Source organism: Colletotrichum spaethianum, assembly GCF_022836535.1.
Source record: "Colletotrichum spaethianum MAFF 239500 DNA, contig06, whole genome shotgun sequence".
In the NCBI taxonomy this organism is placed as follows: Eukaryota; Fungi; Ascomycota; class Sordariomycetes; order Glomerellales; family Glomerellaceae; genus Colletotrichum; species Colletotrichum spaethianum.
In genome coordinates this window covers 145,230-159,741 of record NW_026054776.1, presented here as the reverse complement: position 1 = coordinate 159,741, position 14,512 = coordinate 145,230, and the positions used below count along the sequence as shown (strand labels likewise).

Genomic DNA, 14,512 nt, shown 5'->3' with positions numbered 1-14,512 from the left:
CGAGTCTTTTCCGTCCTAGCGACAGTGACCCGAGTCTCGACCTAAACAAGCGCAACCGACGTGAGTTCTGATTCGAGGAGAGGCGTAGAGGCTTTCCGGGTTGCCGCGAATAGCAGCACCCAAGGCGTCAGTGTAAGAGCGAGGTGCAATCTTGAGATTCACTTCACTAGCACCCAACAGTTCGCGTTTACATGTGGGCCTGGTTTATCGGCAAGGTCTCCGCCTATCGGCCGCTATACGCTAGAAGAAGAAAGCAGCGGACCCCTTGGAGAGACAGAGGACGCAATCAAGTCTGTTTTAACGACGTGTTGCCGTTGGTGCTTTCATCGTCGACCTTTCTTCAGAGTCTATCGAGGAACGCTCTCGCAGCAATAGCCCGCCCCCCACGGCCGCAGTGGAATCCCGGCGACCGCTACCATTTCACCGGCATATGGCGTCACACCGGATGTACCCCCAAGATTCGATCAAGGGATGAGAGGCCAGGGCAACCCAGCTTTGTGGCCATCTGATCATGCAACCACTGTCCCTCTTTGTCAATCAAAATAACCCAACCCTCCATCCCTGAAGACGCAAGCCTCCTCTCCAGTCCAGGAAGTGAGTGGCCAACTTGCGATCATCTTTGTGGCGTGCTCTACCACTTAGTCTAGTGAAACAAAAGACAGAGGTCACTGAGAGAAGAATGTGGGTTGGGCATCGGTCCCAAGGCAATCCCCGGGTCGCCCGACTTGGTGTGCTGCGCCGCTGGACTCCAAGAATATGCCTTACATCTTCGTGGTAACCGTTACAAGGCCATGACCAAGCCCGACGCAAGTGTTGACCTGGATGAAGACTGTGATGTTGTCTTCTAGGCTGCTGTTGTGGGCCTAATTCCTTGCTGGATGTTGCGATACGGATTTGACGCCTAGAACTTTCCAGCTAGCCGCCTAGACAAGAAGCGGCAAATTAGGGAAAGGCGCCGACATACCTCCTCTATCGATGGCTCGTTGCCAAGCCTTGTTCATCTCACCTTCTTGGCCTGAGTGGGCATTGCACGCCCACACAACCAGTCAATGCTAGTCAGGATACAAAACTGGCAACACAATCTACGAGGACCAGGACCCGGATCCTCTTGTCTAGCCCAACCCAAGCAGTTGGTAGCCAATGGCAGACGGCGGATTGCGGTGTCAGCAACCCTCAATGGCAGATGTGATGAGCAAGGATGACGTTCGCCCAAGTGCGGCAGGCAACGGCTAGTCGTGGCTGCATGGCAGAAATCGCCGGCAAGGTGATATGCGGCCTGACGCCCCCCCACGGGTATGAGAACTGCTTTGTTCTAGCGACTTGGTGAGCCTGTTGGACCTCAGCTGCACGCTCGAGGTTCTGCATTAGAAGCGCCACGTCAAACGCCGCGCCTTGCGGGGTTTGCTTCCGGAACCCAGCTCAAAGGGGATGCTCGGCAGGTTCATCAAAGAGTAGATGGGGAGTATACGATATACGAAGGGACTGCGGACTGCTAGTGTGCAGACCAAAGATTATGCACTGCGGAGAAGAAACCGGTGTACACTTATCGCCCTGGCACTATTCGGGATTCGAAGAACCCGTGCCGCTTAGGGTGGGCCGCTGGTACTTTCACCACTCAGATGCACGATATACCTCCGCCGCCTCCGCCGCCGAGCCTTATCGCTCAGCCCTTATGCGAAGCTCGTACGGATGCCGCTGGCCAGGTCGATGCAACCACGTGCCGCCCGTCGTCTACACAACCTATGAGAGTCTGACGCTTGCCCTGCGGGAGGTCTGCTATGCCCCAACCGACAAGGGAACGACGTCAAGCCGTGATGGCTGGGCCATCACAAGGCCGGGGGCTGGGGCATTTGCCTACTTGCAGGTCACTGACGATCCCTCCCTGTCCTTCGCAACGATCAGATTTCCTGTTTCCCATCTCTCTCAACCACAGTCAACAGATCGATGCTGCTCTTCCAACAAGCCACACTTTCCCCTCGAGTTTCATGGTAGCTCTCTCTCTGAATGAATGAATGGCTCCTCGCTTGCGAACGCCATCCGCGGTCCAGATACCTTGACTGGTAAAGGACTCAGCCTGCCCATCCGCACAACCTACGCTGCAGTACTCAGCTTACTAAACTATCGTTTTGCCATGCCTCCCGTACTACTGCCATTATTCCACATTGATGTGGCCAGGTTCGGAAACAGTGACTGACCATGTCATTCGCCAGCACTACCATTGTCCTGCATACTCAATCACCCCAGTCAGTTCACCCCCTCGGCATGCCTGCACCCCTGGACTTCTTGGTCATCACCACCCGCTGGTTGTCGTCCACTCACAGAGGCGGGAGATGACACACGCTTCCGATTCTCTGTAGACTCCGCGTAATCTGAAGGGCAATCATCTCTTTGTCATTTATCTCCGCTGATATCCCGGACAGCCCCCGTCGACTTGTCGACTCCCCGGTTACCTTCTCCAACTCGAGTCCAACCCCTGGGGCTCGCCAACTCCTGCCACCGATCAACCGTCGCCCTTGCGCCTCCGTAAACCAATGACCGAGAAGCAGGGAATTGGGTGATCGATTGTACTGATCCCAAGGTCTACCATACCGCCACACCCACACCCGTAGTCAAGTCACAACTCACCCACGCGCGGGCAGATCTTCTCGCATCCCTTGGTCTGCCCGCAGCCCCACTGGCACTGGAGGTGACAAAGGGGGGAGGTGATATGCGCGCGCCGTTGTACGCAAGGGAGAAAGGATTCGAGGCCCTTCTTTTCCCGAAATACTGGTAAATTACAGACCCACGACGAGATGAGAAGGGCATTTGGTGAGGGGGCGTGAGTGTTCGTAGAGCCGACGAGGCCCCGAATGGGCTTTGGATGGGCATGATGCAGCAGACGGCAGGGACCAGAGACTGCAAAAAGAAAGAATGAGCGCGCTTGATGTCAACGAGTCACCGAGCATTCGGCCTGGGGCCTTATTTCCGTCAGTGACGGCGGGATGTAGCCCTCTCTTTTGTCATGGCGATTCGTTCGCCCATGCTTCGTTGCCTGAATCGAGAGGCGGACTGCATTATTTTGACTGCACGAAAGTCTGGACGCCTCCATATCCGTACCGAGTCATCGAGTTGAGAAGATGTGAAGGACGAAACCGGGAGATTAGTAGGGAAGAGCAGAAGAGTGAATACATTGTGGCGAGCAGGGGGTATTTCTTGTACAGCAGCGGCTGCACGTGCTCTATGGATGATGGTCTATTTTCTTGGTCCTTCTTTTTTTAAGATGAACTATTTCTATTCCCAAGTAGAAAATAAGACTTGGATGTTGTACCGCGACGTGGAAAGAAAAAACAAATGGCTTTTGGTATTGTCTCACTCCCCGGTAGTCGTCGTCCCAAGAAGCGAATTCTTGTTGTTATTGTTGTCCCACGGATTTGTCAAATGCCCCTCAAATATGCTCCCAACGCACTGTGCCGTAGCTGCATCACTTCTGTAGTTGAGAGAAAAGTGACGGACAGGGAAAAAAAAGGTGAAAAGGGAAAAGGGAAAATTGGAGAGGACAAGAAGCGAGAAATGAAGAGGGGGGAGCAGACAACAGGAGCGCGGGGTGTTGCCGCGTCCTCTCTCCCTCTCTCCCTCTCTCTTGTCTCTCGTCTCATTTCCCCTTCTCCCTTCCCTCCCTTGCCGCTCGCGCTCGCTCTTTAATCCCCCGACCAACCCCCTTGGATCGCCTTTTCATTATTGCTTCCCTCCTCTCCCGGCTGCCGCGAACAGGGCCCCTTCCAACACAGCTCGATGAGAAAGAGGGAAAGAAACGAAGATATTGGAAAGAGAGGATAGGATAGCTAACCAATTCTCGCCTTGTTCCTTCGAACCTTGCAGGTCGAAGAAAAACGGACACTGTTATCCCTGCTCCACGTAAACCACATACACTAGCTCAAGCAGGAGTTCGGATTTCGGGGAGGGGGGTGTGGGTGTATGAGCTGGCTGCATGGAGGGGGGAGGGAGGATAGTTGGTTGTGACGGTAAATCTTTCAGATATCCATGGTCTATGTATTCTTCCTCCACCGCCCAACACCGAGGCCTGCCACGACCACCGCTGCAGCTGCCGCCGCCGCCGTCGTCGCCGTCGGCGGCATCTCGCTCGCCCAACCACCAGCACAGAAAGCAGACAAGTAATTAGCCCGGCCCCGACTGGCCCGATGCGCCTCGAGCCCACGGAATCCGAGCACTGGCCAACAGGACCCTAGTAGATCTTGGCGGGAGAAGAGCAGCCGGGGTAGAGGGGGAAACGGGGCCCACACAGCCCAGGACAAGGCCGGCCGCCTCCCCCTATGTTTCCGGCCAATGGGAACGGCCCGGTATCAGACAAGACCCTGACGGACGGAACGGAACTGAAATTAACCCAACGCTTCTTTCTCAATAAGGATAGCATGGCGAGAAAGACGGATCTGGAGATAGCAAACATGGATATCGCGTAGCCTCTTGTCCCTCTTTGGCTATCCCTCGACCCTGCGGCTCAGCAGCCAGGACTTACAAGCATGCCTCTCTGGCTCTGCGCCGCAAATCCTTTTAAAAAAGACAAGAGGATTGGGAAAAAAAAGCACAATTTTCGTCGCCCTGAAAGACGGGAATGTCCCTCCATCCCTGTTCCGCTCCCAGTGAGAAAAAAACCCCACCCCCAATGAACGCCAAGAAGGGGAAAAACGGTTAATAGACGGCCACTAGACGTCGAATGAAGACAGGCCCCCTCCCGCAGTACAACACAACGGCCACCGTGACCATAGACCATGCAGATGTGGGCAATCTGGCCATCTTTCACAACTGCGCATCGGACCCCCAGCCGTAAATGACATCGTCGGCCGCGGGCGGTGAGTGGTATACACCAGACACGTCAGCCATGCCGAATTGATGGAGCTGGTAGCCCTGGGGAGCGCCTCTGGGGCGTTGGAGCTCATGAACGCCACGGGGACGCCAGCGTTGCCGATGCCGACGTTGTTGGCCAGAGGAGAGGGAGCCATGGGTCCCACGGCGGGGTTCCTCATGCCCTCGGCCTCTCTTTCCAGGGCAGTGTGGTTCCGTCTCCGAATGCTGTCGGCACGAGCTTGCAGCTCCTGTAGATGCGCGGGAGAGTACGGGTAGTGCTGAAGGTGCTGCTGGGCGGCCGCGGCGCCCCCCAGCACGGGAGACAAGGACCCCGTCTGCGAGCGCTGGCGCCTGGCATTCCGGGCGGAAGTGGTCGCGCGGCCCCCCCGGCGGCCAGAGATGGCGCGCCCGGGCATCGACTGGTTGGGGTAATCCGGGTTCTGGTAATGAGTGACAGTGGAGGAGCGGGGAGGGCTGTTGCGCCTGTGGCCGCTTCCGCCAGGGGCGGTGTTGCGGCGAGAGAAGACGGAGTGCGACGAGCCGCGGTTGCCCTCGCGGAAGTGCGTCGTCGGCTTGATCTCGTTGATGTAGTCCGGGACGAGGTACCACTCCGACACGCGCTTCTCTGTGCCTGTGTGGTTGCCGTCGACGTCGGGGAGCACCGCCTGCAACCTCCTCCGGAATGCCTACGCGAGGGGGTTAGTCTGGGCTCTCCTGGTCGCGGATGGATCGTTGAGGGAGAGTGAGGATCGGCTTTTAGCCTCGCAGGATGCTGCGGACGCTCAACTAGCAAGGGTGCTGGCGTGGTGTGGTGCGCCTAGAGCACTTTGCGGGGGCAGGATCATGTCTCTGACGAGACGCGAAAGAAAGGCCAAGAGCTACTGAGGAGAGAAGGTCACTCACATGGTTCATGCTGAGGTTGTGACGGATGCTGTTCTGCCACCCGGTGCCCTCGGCCTTACGGGGCTTGTCGGTGTTGTCCTTGAACCACTTGTAAAGCTCCTGCAGGGTCATGGCGTGGTCCGGGGCGTCTTTGAGGGCTTTGTGGATGAGTTTGGCGTAAGGCTCCTCGCCGCTGGCATTCTCCTTGGGTGGTGGCTTTGGGGTAAGATGGTTCTGCTGGCAGCCGAGATCCGGAATCACGTCGGGCTCCGCGCTGAAGTCGCCGCTGAAAGACGCTGGTGAGCTTTTGTACGGAGACCCGGCAGCGTCTGTAGCGGGCGAGGACTCATACTGGAACCGCTCGCTCCTCAAGTGACGCGGCTCGAAGCCTTGTTGGAAGGCGCCGTTGTCGTAATGCAGGTGGACTTGCAGGTCTGCCCCGCGAAGGTCGTCCGGCGACATGGAGACCTGGTTGTTCAGGCCTTCATAGACGGTCTCATGGGAGCGAAGGGGCAGGTCGAACTGCGCGGTGGAGGTGGGAGGAGGTGCCTGGGTCGCAGCAGGCCAAGTCCTCGGGGAGAGAGGAGACGAATTGTAATTCACGGCAACAACTTGGCCGTGGTATGAGTAATTAGTGTTGGTGCTGCTGCCGTTGTCAAAGTCGTCGGCCACCATTGACGGTGGGGAGGGCCAGACCGTCTGGTTCAAGTTGGGGGACTCGTATTGCTGGCTCATTGCGGAGAGCTGGTAGTAGCCTTGTCGCTGATGGTCTTGGACGGGGAACTGGTGCTCTTGTTGTTCGGAGGTCATGGTGTTGTAGTTATTCATCAAGTCCGTCCTCACGACCAAGGTGGATGGTGCTTGCGTGGTGCTGGTAATGTATTGTTGCTGGCGGCTCATGTCACCACCGGGCATCATGTGCTCGGGTTGCGAAGAGCTTGTCGTCATGATACTGGGACGATGTATCTGAGCGGGAAGCCGAAAAGAATGGGGTATCAACATAAGACTCCTGAAACAAGGTAGGAGAAGTTTGGGCGGGTAAAAGTTTCAAGGTGAGAAGAATAGGTAGAGCCCGATGGTACAGACACTACTTGGTGTTGCTATCGTAAAGATGAAGAATGAGAGGGACGAGCAAGTCGCGAGGCTTAAGAAGTAACAAGTGGGACAACAGGATAACAATGATGATGGTGATGATGACGATCAATGAGAGTGTTGGCACCGAGTGAAGAGCGTCTCAGGAGAGCTTCGAGAGAGAGGCGCCGTGAGTGGTTATTAAAGCTGCGGCTCTTCGTGATGGCGGCTTGATAGAGAAGAAGTGCTGTTCGATGTTGAAAGCTGCCTCGAGCAAGGGTTTCGACCCCATTGATTTAACAAGAGAGACGTTTTCCTCTGAGGCGCATGTTGGTCAGAGGCAAGAGGACGTCGTGGTCGTGCAAGGTATAGACGTATCCCGACCCATTTGGCCATCGCCTTGTGTACAACCAAAGGTACGTACAGACTTTGGGACGACGAGGAGGGAAAGAGACAGAAGACAAGGGTAGATGGACGGGATGGGGTGTGTGGGCCGTGGAAGAGAGAATAGGCATGGGGGAAGGGGTGGGAGGGCGTTGGCTTAACCAGCCAGCCATGTGGGTGTCGGGGAAGGAGGGCAGCCCGCCTGCTAGCTCATTGCTTGGCCTGATTTAGTCTTGTCTTCCCGTAGCCGCGACGGCGCCATGTGTGCCTGTGCCTGTGTGTGTGCCTGTGTGTATGTGCGTGTCTGCTTGTACTGTATATGCTTGCGTGCGAAGGTGCGTCTGCCTGTTGCTCTTCGTCCGTATGCCCGCTTGCTTTCCCTCTCCGTCTCTGGATCTCTCGCACACCCTGGCTTTTGGCACTGGCGCACCTGCATCCCCGTCTCCTTTGACATGCGTGCGTGTGTGTGTGTGTGTGTGTGTGTTGACTAGATGAGAACTCTTTTCCCACGTCTGCGGCAAGCTCTCCGCTGCACGTATACAGATCCGTGGCAACCAATCTTCTGCGAGCTTGGATGCAAACGCAAACGGACGGGGGCTTGGTTATGGCTTCCAAGTCTCAGGTCTCTTCTGGCGCATTCATAGAGGCGACCGGGATGATGGACCTTCATTTCTCATTCGTGGGGGGGGGGGGGGGGGGGGGGGGGGGGGCGTTGAAGACGCACCCTCTTCAGCCTACAGTGCGAACATTGGGCCAGTTTCTACTTTGAAGATGGAGTGGTCGGTTGAGGAAGAAAGATGTGCAGTAGGCTGGGGCTGGACTGGCCCGTAGGACCTCTTCAGGGTTTCCTCGTTCTAGTCCCTTGTCCTCTCCGCCATCAACCCTTTGCCACGAGAGTGGCCTGCCACGACCGTTGGAACTAACGACGCCACCGCGCTTGTAGCCCATTCGTCAAGAGCGGCCAACCCATAATCCAGGTCGTCTGCGTGCAACCACTGATCGACAGCAGTAGCGGAGTTCTGCCCCAGTGACCACAAAGAGGACGACCAAGGCAGCCCAAGACTGCCTGTCCTCGCTCATCCAGGGCACATACAGAAACGAGGAGGCAGATGTCGGCGGCAGGTTGCCAGCATGGCACGCGCTCTTTGGGGGAGGGCTTGAGGCTAGCACCATGAGAGCCCGCGAGAGGTCTATTGTTACACACATTGACACAGCCAGGCCGAGTTGAGTAGTAGCAAGATGTGACGGCCTCATTGTACAATGTACAGTTTGACCAAGACACTTTAGGCCTGTCGTTGCCACGACTGGACCCAGGCCAGGTATTCACTCAGCTGCGAGGCACCAGGAGTAAAGCAGCAGCATTCCTTCCCGGAAAGCAACAGAAGGTACACCGGCCGCGTGCATCAACTTTGGCGAGAGGGCCAATCGCCTGCCATCATCATCATGAGCCCTGCTTCAGAAGCCCTCAGTGTCGCCGTCCAGACGAGGTTGCAGGACGACCGGAAGATCGCTCTGCTGGGCGCCAATCCAGGGACACGTTGATCACTTTCGCATTCTAGAAAGCCCATGCTGCGGCGCAGTGTTGTTGCCACGGGATTCAGAAAGTAGGGAAGACGGTTGTCAGGGTAGACGTTCGTTCCCGTTTAGCCCGAGATGTCGCCGCCTGTTGGAGGAGAGCTATTTCGAGTTTTTTCGCTTTTGGCAGCCATGGATCACAGAGAAGGCGGATCGTTCCGGGTCTAGTGGTACCCAAGGGTTTCCTCCTACAGCATTGGCTGCTTGTCACGGAATCCCAGACCATCTTCATGGCTGGAGCCCAAGACCTAGCCGGTGAAGGGCCTGGATCATCGTCGTAGAGATGAGAGGTAAGGCGTGGCAGGGTGAAAGTGGATTTATCTGCGGCGGTGTGGAGATCAGCAAGTAGCTGCAGCCATTGTACTCCGATTTTTGTCAGGGTAGTTTGATACAACTTTGCTTCGCATCATGTCAGTCGCCCAGGGTGGCAGCTCTTAGCGTCGTGGGGGCCAGGTAGATAGTTCTGGAGAAGGCACAGCGAAGAGATTGACTGGCCAAGCCGGTAGCCCTGGTACCGACGGTTGCACAAGGAGATGAGAAGCAGGATATTGATTAGTTCAGGGCGAAGCTATGGTCGCCTGTGTGTTTGTGCGTCACTCTCTTGTCTTCCCAAGGTCGGCTTGCGGCCAGCGGCGGTCGTCGGCTTGTGTCTTTGAGGGAAATGTCTGTGGCGGTGACGAGGAAAATCTAGTACATGGTACTAGCGAGAGTGAGAGCGGCGACCAGGCGATGAAGACAAGGCGGACGCGTGCCCGATCAGATAGCAGTCACAGATTCGACCTGTCTTATGGTTGGCCAAGGACTTCCAACACCAACAACTGTTCTGATGTACCCGCCCAGCCGGTTGTCTCTGTCACATCTCCGATGCATCGTGACAATACAAGCAGCCCTCCTTTTCCCCAGCCCGATTTCCATGTGCCATCACTTCCGATAGTAGATCTGCAGGTGGCATCGAGTCAGTCATCGCAATCAATGAACCGGAGTGGGAGTGGGACTTGTCCCTTACCTTCTTGAATTGAAAGTGCAGCTGCAGGATGCCCTGTAGGTGATAAGATTAGCTCAACGCCATTGACTGGGGTGGACGAGGGAGTAAAATATGACAGGAGACAAATCAAGAGAGGCGCGTGTAGGCGGCTGGTGCTGGGCGGAGCTCGCGGGATGGCGGTCTCCCCCCAAGTGCGTCTACCTCGGCATTGCATGGCCAATTCAAGGAGGGTTGATTCCTTCGAGAAGGCGGTAGAGATGAGGGGGGAAGGGAGAAAGGACGAGAAGTGGCAAGAGGCACAGTTGTGCGGGCGCACTTTTGCAGCTCTGCCTTCTCCTAGGTGATCTTTGTGCTCTCCGTGCATACGCACCATGTCGACTTCGCCACGGAGCTACGGGAAAGGAGGTGAAGCACCACGTGAAGGCAATATAGACAGCGTGGGGAACGCCACAAAACGTACCTTGTCGAAGGAGCTCTTGAAGCCGCGATCCTTCTTTGCACTGTAATCCCACTCGCGATCCACGATCCGGAATGCAATGTCCTCGTACGGGGGACCGGCGATGAAACGGATGAGGCACGTGTCTTCCTCCCCTGCCGCTGCAAACGACTCTCCCCTTTTCCTCCCGTGTTCCCGAATGATCTTGAAGGTAGGCGCCTTTGTCTTGTCGATAAGCTCGGGATAGAAGATGTTGAACTTGTATCCCTGGACAACCTTGGGCGGCGGGTTGTCGTGGTCGTAATGCGTCTGGTTGTACTTGTTCCATTCATAGCCCATCTGCACGCGGTTGAAGTATTTGGGTTTTCTGGGTCGATACTTGTCTGCCCACTGGGGCTTCGAACCGCTGGGAACGGCCTCTTCAGCCGTAAATATCTCCTCGTCCTCGCCGATGCCACGGGCGACCTCGCGGTCGTAGAGAGCTTTGGTGGCCTGAGAGAAGTCCTCGTTGCCCACCTGGGCAAAACGAGCTGTTCCTGGTGGCGCGCCACCTTGGGATACACTTGACACAGGCACTTCCTTTGTTTCGGGCCTGCCTGAGTGTTCAGATGACAGGTTATTGGTGGCTACAGGGCCGGAAATAGAGTCGGCTTGTTTGGCCTGCTGCTGCTGTTGCCCCAGGGCCTTGACCTTTTCCGGATCCTGCAGCTTGAACATGGCAGCTTTGCTCTCACTGATTGCATCGCACACCTTTTTGAGCTTAGCCTTGGCTTTCCAGACCAATAGGCTGCGGAGGAGCTGCTCCCAATAGTCGACATCGATATCATCATTGGAGCGCAACTTGGCCTTGATCTGGGATTCGAGGGCCTCGAGCTGCTCGTATGTCTTGGGGCGCAGGATCCTGTCGACATCTTCTGACACTGTGCTGACGACCCGAGCGTCTGGGCCCTGCGGTTTCAGCTTCTGCCGCCTGTCGGCACAGATGGTTTGCAGAGCTTTCCAGTAGGCGCGGTTGCGGTCGTTCTGCTCCAGGGTATGGTAGGACGTGATGTCGGAATCCAGGTCTTGCAGCTGTGATTCGTCGAGGCCCTGCAGCACATCCTCTGGAGAAGGCACGTTGATATGCAGGTCGGCATCGTCGTCGTCGAAGACGTCTCGATCGGAGTCGATAAAGCGCAGATTGAATGCCAGGAGATCAATGGGCTTGGCTCGGCCTTCCCGAACTCGAATGTCAGCCTTCTTCTTGGCCTGTTTCAGAACAAACTTGTCTTCATCGGCGACAAACTGTCTGGACTGTTCATCCTGCGTCATGTAGCTCGAGTTGTTGGTCTGACGTGGCCTCGAAGAAGGAGGAGGGTTCGAAGGCTTGGTGATGCGGTTATTGGGGTCGCGTCGCGGGGACGCAATGTCTCGGTCTCTCTCGCGGTCTCTGCGACTGGGGGATCTGCGCCCCGACAACATCGCTCTGCGGCCCGGGTCCATGTTTGCTTCGTAAGGGGAGAGATTGGCGATAGCGATTCGATATGCCAGCTGAAGGGGTAGCTTTACCTTGTTGTCGTGAAGATCGTAAGTTTTTTTGGGGGCTTCTCGTCGTCGCCAAATGCGCGAGCCAAAGAGCTAGGAACGGACGTCATCCTTATCGATAAGATCACGTGCTGGCAGATCTTCGGTCGAACGCCAGAGAGATGTACCGAGATCTAGAGATAGTACCCACCTATCTCTGGATACTAGGTAAGACCCAAGGGGCTTCCAACCGGATCCGATTAGGTACCATACATAGCCCACCAGAATGGCTTGCCTTTGGTCTGGTCTGGTCCCGCAACCCAAATCGGGGCCTCCCCCCAATCTCCCCGCTAAACCAGGGCCCTGGGACGCTAAAGCTGATGCACGTCCAGATCTCCCGATTTCAGGAACATGATGACGCACAAGACATCGGCCGATCGTGAACTTTTCTCCAGCATGATCCCATCGCCGCTGTTACATGAACTTTGGAGCTTTAGAGCAGCTTCGCAAAGGCTGATACCGGGAGATGCGTTAGTTAGAATCCCGTAATCTAGAAATTCCCAGTCGCGAAACCCTCCATCTTCATCTCTCCATATGCTCCCGTGTCGCGTCTTGCTGCCCAGCAACACGCGTCTGCCATTCACTGCAACTGCCACCTCCGCTACAGTTTTTTCCCTCGCCTCGCGCTCTGCTCCTTTCTTCATCGCGCATAAGACGTCCCACAGCAGCTTTCCGACAACCAAACCCCGTTACCTCTCTACGATGCCACCCAAGCAGAAGCGCAAGTCGGCACCCGCCGCTGAATCCAGTGACTCTGGGAGGAAGAGAACCAAGACCGAGCAAACTGACGGGGATCCTCTGCGTCGGCCGCATCCTTTCTACAAGGACGCCGAGAGGCATGGAATTGTCCTCCGCAAGTACTACCCTCACGAGATGAGCAACGACCGCGCACGCGCCTACAACAATGACGAACTCCCGAGGCCCATCGAGGAGCTCACCTCGGCGCTCGAGGAGACGTCGAAAGCGCGAAAGGCAGTCCAACCCAAGGACGCCGTGGTCCACTGGTTCAAGATGGATTTGCGGACGATGGACAACCGATCGCTATCCCTTGCGAGCGAAACGGCCAAGGAAGCAGGGGTCCCGTTGATCGCCCTATTCATTGTTAGCCCCCAGGACTACGAAGCCCATCTCACAGCCCCCATCCGCGTCGACTTCATGCTCCGGACACTGCATGTTCTGAGGGCTGACCTAGCCAAACTGGACATCCCCCTATACGTCGAGACCGTTGAGAAGCGCAAGACGATACCTGACAGGATCGCCGAGCTCATGGATCGATGGGGAGCCAGCCACCTGTTTGCTAATATGGAGTACGAGGTCGACGAGCTTCGCCGAGAGGCGAAGATGGTCCGAATGTTTGCTGGCAGAGGCCTTTCGTATGAGGTCTTGCATGACACGTGCGTCGTCCCCCCCGGGCAACTCACCAGCGGAGCAGGCAAACAATACGCCGTTTACTCTCCCTGGTGCCGAGCCTGGGTCCGACACGTACACGAGAACCTGGACCTTCTCGAGCTGTACGGTCCGCCCGCGCGGAACCCTCCTAGCGCAAGGGAAAAGTTCCATGACTTGTTTGACACAGAGATTCCGGACGAGATTGTGGATCGGAAGCTCGACGATGAACAGAAGAAGCGTTTTCGCGCCTTCTTCCCGGCTGGCGAACACGAGGCACGAAGCCGCTTAGAGAAGTTCTGCGAGGAGAAGGTCGGCCAATACCACAACAAACGCAACATCCCCTATGATTCCGGGACTTCGAACCTCTCTGTGCATCTCGCCAGTGGAACCATCAGTTCGAGAACCTGTGTACGGTATGCCCGCGACCGGAACAAGACCAAGAAGCTTGATGCGGGCATTGAGGGCATCCGTGTCTGGATAAGCGAGGTGGCGTGGCGAGACTTTTACAAGCACGTTTTGGTGAATTGGCCCTATGTCTGGTAAGTCACATATCGCCTCCACCGTCGAGATGTCATGATCACTGACTGGATCTACCCAGCATGAACAAACCCTTCAAGCCCGAGTACGCAAACATCGAATGGTCATACGATATGGACGAGTTCAAGGCGTGGTGCGCGGGCAAGACGGGCTTCCCCATCGTTGACGCCGCCATGCGCCAGATGACCACAATGGGATGGATGCATAACCGGTGTCGCATGATCGTCGCATGCTTCCTTGCAAAAGATCTTCTTATCGATTGGCGCATGGGCGAGCGTCACTTCATGGAGAACCTCATTGACGGCGACTTTGCCTCAAACAACGGCGGCTGGGGTTTCTCTGCCAGTGTCGGTGTCGATCCCCAACCCTACTTCCGGATTTTCAACCCGCTGTTGCAGAGTGAAAAGTTTGATCCTGACGGGGAGTATATCCGGAAGTGGGTTCCTGAGCTGAAGGGCATCAAGGGCAAGGCCATTCACGACCCCTATGGCCGTGGTGCTGGTGCGCAGGCGAAGAAGGCTGGGTATCCTGAGCAGATGGTCGAGCATAAGGGGTGTCGTGAGCGGGCCTTGTCTGCGTACAAGTACGGCATTGGAAGAGATGACTTGTAGTGCGCAGATTGTCAAGGGCTCCAACGGCGGGAAAGGATAAGACTCCATATAGCATTGGGGGCGTTACAGGAGTGATGGTTCAATGATACCGATTGTCCTGTTGCTGGATATGCGACGAGATGGCTTAGATTCTACGGATTCCAACTTCACTGAGATACCAGATGGACATTGAATAGAGCCCGAATGTGGACGCTCCTTGCCATACCTGCGAGTCCACGGACCAGTCCATATTGGCAA

At 56.2% G+C, this 14,512-nt stretch overlaps 3 protein-coding genes across 3 annotated transcripts; 1 reads left to right on the top strand and 2 right to left on the bottom strand.

The window, feature by feature from the left end:
• Window positions 1–4,794: 4,794 nt before the first annotated feature.
• ColSpa_03073 (forkhead box protein J2) lies at window positions 4,795–6,672 on the bottom strand (the record flags this gene model as incomplete). Its single annotated transcript, XM_049269285.1, has 3 exons — window positions 4,795–4,915; window positions 4,939–5,528; window positions 5,746–6,672. The coding sequence occupies 3 exons, from the start codon at window positions 6,670–6,672 to the stop codon at window positions 4,795–4,797; spliced, it is 1,638 nt and encodes a 545-aa protein (XP_049125242.1).
• Window positions 6,673–10,130: 3,458 nt separating this feature from the next.
• On the bottom strand, window positions 10,131–11,657 carry ColSpa_03072 (uncharacterized protein; the record flags this gene model as incomplete). The annotated part of the gene is made up of 1 exon (XM_049269284.1): window positions 10,131–11,657. One exon carries the CDS (start codon window positions 11,655–11,657, stop codon window positions 10,131–10,133), a length of 1,527 nt encoding a protein of 508 aa, XP_049125241.1.
• Window positions 11,658–12,440: 783 nt separating this feature from the next.
• ColSpa_03071 (deoxyribodipyrimidine photo-lyase) lies at window positions 12,441–14,275 on the top strand (the record flags this gene model as incomplete). Its single annotated transcript, XM_049269283.1, has 2 exons — window positions 12,441–13,666; window positions 13,726–14,275. The coding sequence occupies 2 exons, from the start codon at window positions 12,441–12,443 to the stop codon at window positions 14,273–14,275; spliced, it is 1,776 nt and encodes a 591-aa protein (XP_049125240.1).
• Between the last annotated feature and the right edge of the window lie 237 nt (window positions 14,276–14,512).